We start from the raw sequence: 12820 nt of genomic DNA, 5'->3' as shown, positions 1-12820 counted from the left end.
CTGATTTTTCAACACAACCAGGGCAAACTGAATTCTTAGTGAACATCAGTTTGAAAATTACTCACCTCTGTGATATGAGGATTAGGATTGAATCCACACAGGCTGCAGACCACAGTGTGACACTGGGTGCACGTGTTGTAGTTGGCCTTTTCAGGAGTGTGCAGCAGCAGCTCCGTGGTTGTACAAAGAGGGCAGAGGGTTTTCTTTGGGGCAGACTCAGTGGATTGACTTGCACCAGCTTGCATTTGCTGTGGGGGCTTTTCAGGCCCTGGTTGCTGGCCAGGGGGTTTTGTAGGTCCTGCTTGTTGTGCTGGGGCTTTTGTGGGCCCTGCAGTCTGAGAAGGTGGTTTCGTAGGCCCTGCCTGGGGTGGCACTTGTTTTACAAGCCCTGTTTGCTGCGGAGGTGGCTTCCCAGATCCAGGCTGAGGTGGCTGTTTTGCAGGTCCTGTTTGCTGAGAAGATGGCTTTTCAGGTCCAGGTTGCTGAGAAGGCTGTTTTGGAGGCCCTGTCTGCTGGGGAGATGGTTTGACAGGACCTCCTTGCCGTGCAGGCTGCTGCGATGGTTGTTTGGCAGGTCCTGGCTGCTGCGGTGATGGTTTTGTGGGAGGTGCTGTTTGGGACGTCACTTTAGTGCTGTCTGGTTGCTGTGGGGATGGTTTTGTTGGGCCTGATGAAGGTTTTGCAGAAGTTTGCTGTTGAATGGGTTTTGTTGGTTCTGATGGTTGTGGCTGAGATTTCTGTGGTCCTCTCGGCTGGGGTGGTTGTTTCGCTTGCTCTTGCTTAGCATCTGCTGGTTGGCCATGGCCTGGTTTCTGAACTTGCTTTGGTCCCCCAGGCTGCTGCTGCTGTGGCCCTGGCTTGGAAGACTCAGTTTGTTGGACAGTAGGTCTGGCAGGTCCTTGTTGTTGAACAGCTGGCTTTGGAGACTGTGGCTGAGCTGGATGTTTCGCAGGACTCCTCTGCTCCTCAGGTTTCCCTTGCTCTTTTGGGGCAGCTTTTTGTTTCCTACCGGCTTCTTCATGAGTTGTATCTGAATCCGATATCAAATCGAAAGGATTGAATTTGTTCACAACTGAAGTGACTGCGCTCAATGGATTGGCTTCTGAGAGAAAACTGGGCATCATACTTGGCTTCTGATCTTCTTTGAAATCAGTCCTGGACTTTGATTCCCGTAGGCTGAGAGTAGAAGGGCTCCGTCCAGGCGCCCGTTGTTCTGTCTTCAGCGCATCTACTGTTCTGCTTTTACTTAAACCTGGTGGTCCTGGATCTGGAGGCTTACCTGGTTGTCTGGGATGGCGGCTTGTATCAAGTTCAGGATGTCTGCAAAGAGAAAATGTAATAAGATTAAAATAATGCACGATACAAGAAAAATTAGATAAAATAAGATGGATCAGTAGCCCTGGAAGTTCACTGGTAGCAATGTGAAGTTTCTCAGTGCCTAAGCATTTTAAAGACCAAGGCTTATAATAAGGTGCATGTGAAAAGTATTTAAATAATCACTATTCTTTAAAGGCTTATACAGGTATTCAGTCATAAATTGTTTTATTCTTTAGAAAATAATCTAATACAACAATATTTAACCAGATATCCTTTTGTTCAGAATTCTGAAGAGATCGAAGCTAGAACTTCATATTATACCTATATACAAATTATTAACTCTACACCCTGATCCTCGGGACATGAAAAACAGGGAGATAGAAGACTAAAAGAAACAGAGGTGTCAAACTTAGAAGATCACAGTAGAGCCATACCAAAAAAAAAAGCACAACACAATATGCTTAAGTACTTGTTTTCTGGATACTTCTACAAAATTTGAATATATATTTACAATTCAATATGCAGCAGTGATTTAAACTCCTAAAATTCATGTACGTTTAAAAGTATTCTTCTTCTTTGTAAAGTATTTATTTTGGCACCCATCTACTCACAAATCAGAAGAGTTCTCCATTAAATAAAACAGATTTCAGTTCACAGTTAGCTTTGAACCTTCTTTTTTCCTTCTTTGCAATAGCTACCATAATTCTTCTCAACATCATCTGAACAATTCACACTGACCAGTGTTAAAAAGAACATCACCTCATTACATGAGAGAACTGGGAAAAATCCATGCAACAATATTTTGCTGTATGTTCATACAGGAGAAAATGAAACTAGGAATGTAGGAACCCATATCAAGATCATGGCTTTATATATGGCATAGTATTTCACTTGTTGCTATACTTGGCTGTAGCACAGGAAATAATATTGTTGCCCAACAATATTATAATATTGTTGCATTGCTGCCAATGCTCAGGGATGTAATAAAATATTCTATTCAGTGTTACCACTGAGCTTCTGCTGGAAGATACTGGGTTCTCTTCAGTGTCACAGAAATGTTGCAAATATAAATTTTTCACTTTTTTACTTTGAGAGAACCCATCAGCTGTGATCCTAGTTTGCCAGACATGACATTTTTTTGGGGTATTCATGAGCAAAAGAAACAATCACTTGTTAGATTTAACTACGTTCCTTGACTAATAAACAAATAAATGCACAATTTAAAGAGTCTTTTTTCAGAAGTCTGCAGAACCATCTACAATAGCCACATTAAAAAATATCTTTTACATTGCTAATGTCACCATGAGTTTAGCAGTATTTCTGATTAGTGTTTAGTTTCCATTACGTGGCTAGCAATGGCAATACAAAAGGACAAAGCTAAGTGCTAGACTTTTCTGTGTAATTCTCACAACACAGGATTTCTCATAATTTATCTCTGACTTTTTCTGTTAATTAAAAATTATTAAAAATTAGTAAAAATTTCCTCAAGCAATACTTGTTAAGGACAAACTATTCCCAACCTTCCACAATTCCATTTATTCTTTCCTACTCCTATAAACTTATTGACCACAATATTTGGAAGCTTATGACCCTAATGTGCAACCCACTCAAGTGAGCAGGTGTTTTTCCACTGGCATCAGTCAACATTGATTAATTAATAAAGAGGATAGTTCAGAAAAGCCCAAAGATAATCTAATTCTTTCAAATATTTGGCATTTTTACTTACTAAAAGAGCAGTTTTATACTGTTGAGTTTTAACTTTTTTTGTTAGGTTTGGGGTTAAATGTGTTAGATGGTATTTTTTTTTGTTTGGACTTAGATGTTTATTAGTTTTTATTTATGTTACAGTTTTACAAACTGTGAGTTTCAGAGTATTTTACTTTAACAAACTAAAAATAAATGGAACGATATCTCTCTCTCTATAAGATTTCTTAAGGATAAACTCTTTCATTAAGAACTAACACTTAAATTATTTTTATTTTTAACTCAATAACTATCTGTGCCCTGCAATGCAGATTTTTTAATCTAAATATATAATGTTACACAAACTTGTGAAGAAGAAGGTGAAGAAGGACAACCTTCTGCTCAAGAAGCCTTATTTTTAATATATTACTATACTCTAAAATTTTAAATTTAAAAATTTCTACTATGTGATATTATACACTTCTATTCAAACTACACACTCATAATCCTAGTTCTATTACTTAATTTTGGAAGTTTTCTCTATGGCCTCAGGTCAAATGTAGTGTTTTCTTGAAGGTGTCAACAAAATCAGCACAGAAAATCAAAATTTGCCAGTAACTAGGGTTCCGACATTATAGTCTGATTAGCAAGGTAGGTCTACCTGCAGTTCTGTTTCTCATTATTTAGATAAGCACTCTAGGTTTATCTGAAGAGGCACTGTTTACCATAGAAAAACATTTCTACTAGTCCATTTCAACTAGTGGAACACCTCCAGCATTCATGTTTGTAAACGTTCAAACTCTTGGAAGGCTTTATTCAACAATAAGAGTGAAAAGGGCGGGGGGAAGAAAAAAATCAACTGTGCTATTGAAATTCAGGTCCAGAAATAGGGTACCATGCCCAAACCTTACAATGTGAAGGTAGAACAGAAGAGGGGGACGGGGGAATCCCAAACAAAAACCAAAGCAAAAAAAACCCAACCATTTTTAAAAATTCAACTTGGAAATTAGCAAGAAAAATAACTGGATTGGAGTGGAATTTTGCTCCAGCTTGCATTTTTATCAAATGATGTGTTCCATAAATTTCCACCTGATCAGATATCAGGCTTTGAAATGAGATTAAAGCCTATGAATCTAGGAAAAAAACTCAGGTGATTCTCTTCAAGGCTATAGGTATATTCTGAAGAGCTGACTTGTCTTGCCTTTGTACATACCAATGTTTCTAAGCAATGGAGACAGCGCGTGATTAACTAGTGGAAGAAAAAGCCTTGAAAGGACAAGCTTCTTGAGAAATGCTACCTCTGTCAGAAGCCTGGACTTGTTTCATTCAGCTTGAGGTACCCAAGTTGAAGTCTTCTCTTCTACAACCATTTTACAATGAACTACAAACCGATACTGGAGAATTGAACTGGAGAATCAGAAACCTCAAACTAAATCTTGACAACAATTTTCTAGCTTTCAAATCTTTTGAATTATAAAAAAGCCTTCAAACCAGACCCAACATACAAAATAATTTAGTTCTTCCTCACATAATGCTTTTCTTTGTGCTGCTGTGTTTCCTCTCACTTTGGTCTTGACTCATGGAACTCATCTCTATTCATTTACATATTAGAGCCCAATCAAAGCTTACTTTGGAGTGAGCAGAGATTTAACAAAAGGACTATTAGTCCAGTTCTTCAATTCCATAACTACAAGCACCTGTTAAGAAGGCGTGTCTTTTCCCCATTCATCAGTATTAATAGTTTCAAAGACAAATGCAGTAACAATGCAACTCAAAGGTAGTTAATTTTTTTCATATCTACAGAAAATATATGTACGAATTTATGCATCCTCCAGTGGCTAACTTTTTAAAAATATATATAGTTCTTCTAGAAAATACACCATAAATATACTTCAGAAGTGCGACTCAGCAAGTGCGACTCAGCAAGACTTCTTAGCATTTCTTATCAAAATCCAGAAAAATTTATTTTATTTATATCTATTCTGACCAACTTATTGAACTGGGAAAAAAATGACCAAAAAACCCAAGCAGCTGTATTAGATGATCATATATTCAGCTGGCCATCTAATCCTTTCAAATATAGTGTAATTCCTCAGGAAGTGAACACTGGCACAGTTACAGAGTCATTTGATGAAGCTAGAACAAATGGAACTTGCTTACAAATTGACTCTGCTTGTTTCAGAGAAATTTCCCAACCATGAATTTTCTGAAGACAGATAATTGAAAGTGGATAGAAAGATTTCCACAGATCCTAAACATCTTACTGGAACCTTGAGAATTAAACTCTCATTTTTATTTTTTTTTTTAAATAATAGGACAATTATTAGACAGTTCACTTTAGGTGCTCTAGATCTAAATGCATATATTGCAATTCACAAGACTTAAAAGCTCAAAGCCTACAGAAGTTCTAGAATGTACAGCTTTCATATTAAGGTGGTAAATGTGCAACTATATTACCTGGCACATATATTACTTACTATTAAAAAGCCTGTATTTGCAAAAAATATTACCTTAGAGTACTAGCAATCATAAGGAATTTGTACACTTTAGGGTTATTTTGGAAGCAGCAATGAGAGCATTTAGAATAGAAAATAATTGATAGACTCTAATGTTAGAATGGAAATCACAGAGGAAGAATCCACTTAATATGTTAAAAATTAACAGATGCTACAATAAGGACACTGCCAAAATGCAAAGCTATACAGACTGAAAGCCAGAATTCCTCCTTTGATCACACTCTGTCACTTAACATTTGGACTGGAAAGAAAAAAAGAAAAAAAAAACTATTTCCAGTTTTAGTCTGGAAGAGGGTGATCTGTAATCCTTAGGAGAGTCTTACTCCAAGGGTTTTGTTTGTATCAGGTTCTTGATAATTACTGCAAACATTCTTGGTAGCTCTCAACAGCAAAGAAAGCAAAGAGCAAGAGGAGCAAATAAAGCCACAAACCAAGAGACAAGAAAAGTAGTAACTTCATTACAGTGGAGAGGCATGAAGATACTATGATGGGAAGTGCTATAATAGTCAAAGCTAACATTCTGACGCAAGGTAAAAAGCTGTAATTCACAAATTTAGAGTCCCCTTACTTTAAATAGGGGTGGAAGTATGGTATGCTAACAAGATCAAAGTAGCTTCTGAAATAAATATGTTTGCAGGAAAGCAGCCATTTATAAATGCAGATATATTCACATTGCAATGAGTTCAGCCTAATCTAATGACTTCCAAGAACATTTATCTTTATTTTTTCATGGTATTGTTCCAGTAAAAAGTAAGTTTCAAAGTACTTGAGTGTTTGTTCGTAGATGATTATACAAAAGGGAATTTTGAGTTTAGTTTCATGGAACTAAAGAATATTTCTTTTTCTCATTAATGTTTCTCATTAACAACAGAAGCTGCGCAGAGATCTAAATTGAATGGAAAATTTTATTTTACATACAGTGCTAATGCCTGATCAATAATTAGGCAAGACATGAAGATTTGACTTCCAGTTTCAAAAAATGGAGACCATCATCTCAGGTATAATCTCAGTGACTCCAATAATTGCCCAAGAATTAATTTAGTCCCACCCTCCTTGCCTCTCTTCTAGAATTCACTTATATAAACCTGACATTATATAAACTGAATATGCATGTACGGTGGGGTGAGGTCAATGCACCGTGAAACACTCGAGGTGGCTCCTTTCAGCTTCCTCCTTCAAGACAAACAACACACCCAGCCCCGGAGTCGGAGAGCAACAGAGGCGCCGGCCTCGGGTGATGGGCCGGGCCAGGAATGGGGTTCAGGACGGAGGACAGCGGCACGGGGCCGGGCCAGGAGAGGGTTCAGAACCGAGGACAGCGACATGGGGTCGGGGCGTTTAGGGGTTCAGGACCGAGGACAGCGACACGGGGATGGGCCAGGATGGGTTCAGGACCGAGGACAGCGACACGGGGATGGGCCAGGATGGGTTCAGGACCGAGGACAGCGACACGGGGATGGGCCAGGATGGGTTCAGGACCGAGGACAGCGACACGGGGATGGGCCAGGCTGGGTTCAGGACCGAGGACAGCGACACGGGGATGGGCCAGGCTGGGTTCAGGACCGCACGGGGATGGGCCAGGATGGGTTCAGGACCGAGGACAGCGACACGGGAGCGGGCAGGGCCGTGGTTCAGAACCACGGACAGCGGCAGCCCCGAAGAGCCGGGCGGGGAGCGGGCTTGTTGCACGTCGGGCTGAGAATTCGCTGAGAGGCAGGCAAAGAACGGGGAAGGAAATTACCCCAGCCTTCGCAAAAGCACAATGAGGTAAAGTCATGACTCTCCAGAATGGTGAATACCATGGTGAATACCATGAATAAATGGCAAGCAATTTAATCTATTTAGCCTCTTCCCTCCCAACTAATATAGGGGAAAAAAAAAAAAAAAAGAAGAAAAACAAGGGTGAAAAAATAGGCTGAAACAGACCTCCTCAATCCATGACTATTTAATGAAGCCGAATGATAGTTGTAGAGGTTCAGAATTGCCAGAGTAATGGCCAGCAAATGTATTATGCCCAAAAGCCTTGGAAGATTCAACAAGATTCTCTCTCCAGACGCTTGCAGAACCCATCCGCTTCCCTGGCTGCTAGCAGAGCTGTGGGGCATCCAGCCCCGTGAAGCACACGCCCGCACACAGAAAACCACAACGGTGTCTGCACATCTCTCCCCGCCCCGACACACAAACTGCCCGTGCTCCAGATCAGTGCAAGGCAGGAAAGGAGGGCGCAGCCCACGGAACCGGGGACCGCCGCTATTATCAGAGACCGCTGTAGTGGGGAGAGCCAGAGGGTGCGGGCTCCGTCCTGGTGTCCGCGCCCGTGCGGCCACCCCTTCCCTCCCTCTGCCAGCAAAATGGAACGCCGGCTCCGGGTGCGGCGGGCCCAGCTCGAATTGCCACTCGCCCCCCGCCCCACCGCGAGGAGACGGAGAAGGGGGAAGGGAGGAGCGGGAGAAGGGAGATTTTCCGTGCATGCCTTTGCATGGGAGGCGGCTCCGCGCCGGCGAGGTTCCCTCTGGGCAGCCCCTGCGCCCTTGACATGACAGCGGCGATCTGCCTCCTCTCCTCCTCGCTCAGCTGGCTCAGGTCCGCCTCCACCCCGGCCGGGACCAGGCTCTGCAAGGGGGCCGCGGAGCCGCCGCCATCCCCGGCCGCCGCCGCCCCTTCGGGGAAGGCGCCCAGCCCTTCGCCTCCTTCCAGGCTCGCCTCGTTGCCCATGGCCGCCGCGGCTCGCCGCCTCTCCCGCCGGGCGCAGAGCGGGCTGGGGGGCGGCTCGCAGCCCCGCTGCCCCGCGGGCGATCAATCAGGGCTCGGCGGCCGCCACCACGGCCCCGCGCGGCGGCAGCGCCGGGCCGGGCTGGGCTCGCTGGCCGCCGCCGCGGCTGCCGGGGGAGTGCGGCGCTGCCGCCCGCCGAGCTCCGCCGCCCCGCGCCGCGCATGCTCCGGGCGGGCGGCTCCCCCCGCGCTCCGGGCCCGCCCCGCGCCCCGGCCTTTAAAGGCACCGCCGCCCCCGGCCCGCGCTCCCGCCGCGCCGTGAGGGACCGAGCGGGAGCCGAGCCGCGGGCAGCCCTGCGGGCGCTGCTGCCTCCCGCTCGCCTTCCCTCCGCGTACAACGGTGTGCGGGTAAAGCTTGAAGGAGCGTCGCTCGCCCGAAGCAAAATAAGAGGGGATGGAAAACGCGTCTGGAGGACACCCCATCCAAGAAACCCCTTCAGGGTAGAGTCAATGAGGTCGGATTGCTCCATGCCCTGAACAGCACAGTTTTGAATGCCCCTGTCGATAGGGATTTTACAGTTTGCCTTGGTCTGTGTTTCAGTACTGGACTACCATCGTGATGACTGTCTCCACCATATCAGTGTTATTCCAGGACCAATTAGTCCCAAACTGGACACTGAACTCTTAATGCAGTTTCACAACTGCTGAATATATTGAGGAGAACAACCTTCTCCAACCTTCCAGCCACACTTGAGGTGGCAGAGGAATGCCAGTCTGACTATGGTGTTCTTCATCAAAACCACATACTGCTGGAATGCATTTCACCTGGATGTTTGCTGCAAAGCTGCTTTTGGGACAGCTCTCCTGGTGCACTCCTTCCCAGATACAGAATGGTCTGCTCGCCATTCTTCAACTTCAAGGTGTTCCTGCCAGCTCATCTTCCCACCTGGATGGAGCAGAGTGGCCCTGCTCTTTAGTGTACCTACTTCTCTCCCAGCTGAGATTTGCAGAGAATGTATTCTATGCCTTGCTCACATCAGTAGCAGAGACATCACATACCATTAGTCAGAAAGATACAAATAGTAACACACCAGCAGTTGGATGTGATGCAAAAAACTGCAGCTGGTTTGAGCCCGATAGTTCAGTCCTCTTTTTCATCCACTGTACAGGTCTCACTAATTTGGCTATAAGGATGTTATAGTTGATCATGCTGAAAGCCTGATGGAGTGATTTGCCTGAGGTTAAACACATGCTGTCTGTTTTTAATAACCTTCCTGTCTTTTGTCTGCTTGGACATGGCTTCTAAGAGGACTTACTCTGTAACTTTCCCAGGAAGGGTACTGGCCACATTTGTCAAACTGTGTGGTAGTTCTCTTGTGGATCTCCTTTTTGAAGATGGGTACAGGGCTTGCTTTTTCCTGGTCATTAGGAAACTTTCCCAGTGACTTTCTGAAGATGACTGACTTTGCAGTAGCATCAACTCCCTCATCACTTTTTGACCCATCCCATTTAGTGCCATAAGTTTCTGCATATCCAATTGGTTTAATTACTCTGTACCACAGCTCATACTTTCCCTCAGAGACCTGGGAGACTACAGGAAAAACCCAATCCATAAAAGCCACTAAGTACCTTGGTCTTTCTATATCTTTTCCATTAGTTTTCCTGCCTCATTGATCAGAGACAAGCTTTACCAAATCCTTTCTAGAGATCTTACTAAATTGTGGCCACATTTTTTGTATTCAAATGTGTTTGTTAAGCAACTATATCTTCACAAATATAATTTGTTTTAGTGATGAAGATGTGCCAGCATTTGGTACTCTTGCTTGTCTTCTTTTTTAGCTTCATCAGTACTTTGCTTCAGACACAGCTGTATGCAGATGAGCTGCCAAAATGACCTATATAGGGATGCTGTACAAATATTTATAGTGCTCTTGTAGTGTAGCAATCAGAGATCATTTTTCCAGTACTGGTTCACAGTAAGTGATGAAACTAGTACCAGCTGGGGGTTTACTACTTTTCTCCTGAGTGGCTACAAGGAACACATCAAGAGAAAAGCTCAGCAGAGAACATGATGAAGCAGAGAGGATAAACTGTCTTAGTGGAGAAGCATGACATGAGTGTAAGTGGTTGCCTCTTCACATGGTGTCTAGGTAAAGATATTAGAAAGGCCTGTGGGGGAGGCTACACACAATGCAGTCATACCTTGACATGTAAAGAAAAGACAAAGTTCAGTTAAGGGGGTTAGAAGGAAACAAATACACATCCCGACATAATTTTTCACAACTGAACATCATATATGTATTTACAAAGAGATGTGCAAAGTGCTGCTGCATGGAAGAAGACAAGTACAAAACAGAAATATGGGGAAAGAGGGATTTAATCAGTGTAAACATTTGGTTTTCTGATACTTACTAATGTGAGCATTCATAATGCTCTTAAATATTGAGGATTTTGTGGAGGGCGGTATTTCCGTCCTTCAGTTGGATAGTCTGAAACTTTATAATGTTCCCAAATGAAAGTTTTAAACAATAAGCATCGGCAGAAGTCTTGTTTCCCCACTTTTAATTGTTTTATCATGTGAATTTATTTATTCAAAGCCAAATGAGTGACTAGTTCTTCTGACTCAGACCCAGAAGTTGTCTTATGTTTAAAATCAGATGGCGTATTTATTTTAAACATAACACAACATCTTGGTCTGAGTCAGAAGAACTAGTGAGTTTGAATAAATAAATTCACTCAATAAAACAATTAAAATTGGGGAAACGAGTTCTGATGAGACTTAATATTTAAAACTATATACACTGCTTCTGTTTCACTTTTAATCTGTCCTGAGATAGAAAATAGGAGGAAGAGCCATTAAGGCCTAAGGAAGTAAGATGAGCATAAAAAAGAGGCAAAGGATGAGAAATGACCTTCAGTGGGAAGTTCATTATTGGCTTCACTGGAGCCAAGGATTTCACCTTAAAAATTATGATTTCAAATATCTTAGGGATTTTTGTGGAAACAGTCTCTTTTCACAGTTCTGTGACATTTACCTTTTCTTATGAAAGAGCATGAAATCAAGAGCTATCTGTTCCAGAAGTCCTGCTGCAGGTCTGTTTCCCCTACATCCTATAAGTTTTCACATCTTTCTCCCTATGTACTTTATGGTCTGTCCAAAAGTGACAAGAACGCTCTCATTTTGGTGTTACCAATCAAACTCACAAACTAATGAGTCTTAAGATTCTGTTGCAGCAAGGAAAGAAAAGTTATCAAATTAATCAGCCCATTTGCCAAAAATTGTAATATCTAACTTGCAAGAAACAGCTCACTGGTGCCAATATAAAACCCTTATAAAAAATTGCTTAATCTCTTGCACAGAAAAATATGATTAAAACCTTTTTAGAGATAAAACAGTCCTTTTTAAAGTGCATGCAAATTAGCATTCTTTCTGCAAATTTAGAGGCAGAGATAGAGAAGCAAGTTACCTTTTCTTTGATACTAGGTAATATAAAAGGATAATCATGAATAGCAGCAAATCAAACTGCCCTTTGAGGACCTGCTCACAGTTTTTGTAGAATCTAATTGTATCTATTTGAATCCAAAATAGACCAGCACAATCACAAATATTTTTATATTTTACATTGAGGCCATACATGGCGTCTTTATCCCTGCAAAACAAAGGCACCATATATTTGAAGTGATGCAACTTCATTCAGACTAAACACCGTGCTTTATCAGTAATGCAGTACCTTCAACAGGGCCTGACCAATTTGGTATGCAAACTAGATACATCAAATCTTCAAAGGAGCCAGTCCAAGGTAGAGCTGAGTATGCAAAAGCAGCACAAGGGCACTGGTTCATCTTTTGCCAGTGCTGAATCCGATCTGGGGCAAGAGAATCTCAGTTAAGAGTGTATCTGCAGCACTAAAATGAGTGCTAGAAGTTAATTTACTGATTAAAAACATTGAAGACATCCAATTATTTTTCATCACCAGGCTGCTTAGTATAGATGTACTCTTTACATTTTACAGTTGAGAAAAAGGCATTTAGTGCATAGAAGTTGGAGAAGTAATGCTAAGATCACCAGAAGAAAGGAAGAGGTCAGTAACACCTTGGCATGAACTAGCAAAATGGGAGAAACTTTTATATCTTAATAATATGCCTGGCACTGTGCCCAGACAAAAGTGAAGAGGGTAGAGTTGTGTTAATTGTTAGTGATTACCAGAGGCTGCACTGATCAGTACCACAATATAAGACAGAGGAAGCTAGAAGAGGAGCTAGAATTTGCATAAATGTATTTATAAAATTTTACACATTCATATTTTTTCATTCTAACTTGTACAAATACTTGGGTAAACGTTGCAGTGCCTCTGTCACATTTATCTACCTCATTTAAGAGATACAGAGACTGTGGAGTTTAAAAGAGATGGCTAAGATGCATCCAGCAGTTAAGTCCATCTGCTATACAGAATGAGCAATCCCTTGTAATGAGAGCTCCCACCAAGCAAGGCTTGTCTCACAAGTTCTAATTCTGTGTCAAACCTACACTCATCTACATGCCAACCAAAGTTTGGCTAAATACTGCGCAGCAAATGTTCTTGAAGATCCTG

General features: G+C 42.3%; 1 protein-coding gene across 1 annotated transcript in view; it reads right to left on the bottom strand.

Annotated features, from left to right (window-relative positions):
• Nucleotides 1–8231, bottom strand: part of PCLO (piccolo presynaptic cytomatrix protein) — a 325495-nt gene extending 317264 nt beyond the window's left edge. Inside the window, exons 1-2 of the mRNA XM_059471746.1 lie at nucleotides 7990–8231; nucleotides 66–1320 (exon numbers count right to left, since the gene is read on the bottom strand). Of these exons, the coding sequence (XP_059327729.1) occupies nucleotides 66–1320; nucleotides 7990–8231 (1497 nt within the window). The remainder of the gene's footprint in view (nucleotides 1–65; nucleotides 1321–7989) is intronic.
• Between the last annotated feature and the right edge of the window lie 4589 nt (nucleotides 8232–12820).

This window comes from Ammospiza nelsoni, chromosome 5 (genome assembly GCF_027579445.1).
Source record: "Ammospiza nelsoni isolate bAmmNel1 chromosome 5, bAmmNel1.pri, whole genome shotgun sequence".
NCBI classification, from domain to species: domain Eukaryota; kingdom Metazoa; phylum Chordata; class Aves; order Passeriformes; family Passerellidae; genus Ammospiza; species Ammospiza nelsoni.
This window is presented reverse-complemented; position numbering and strand designations above follow the sequence as displayed.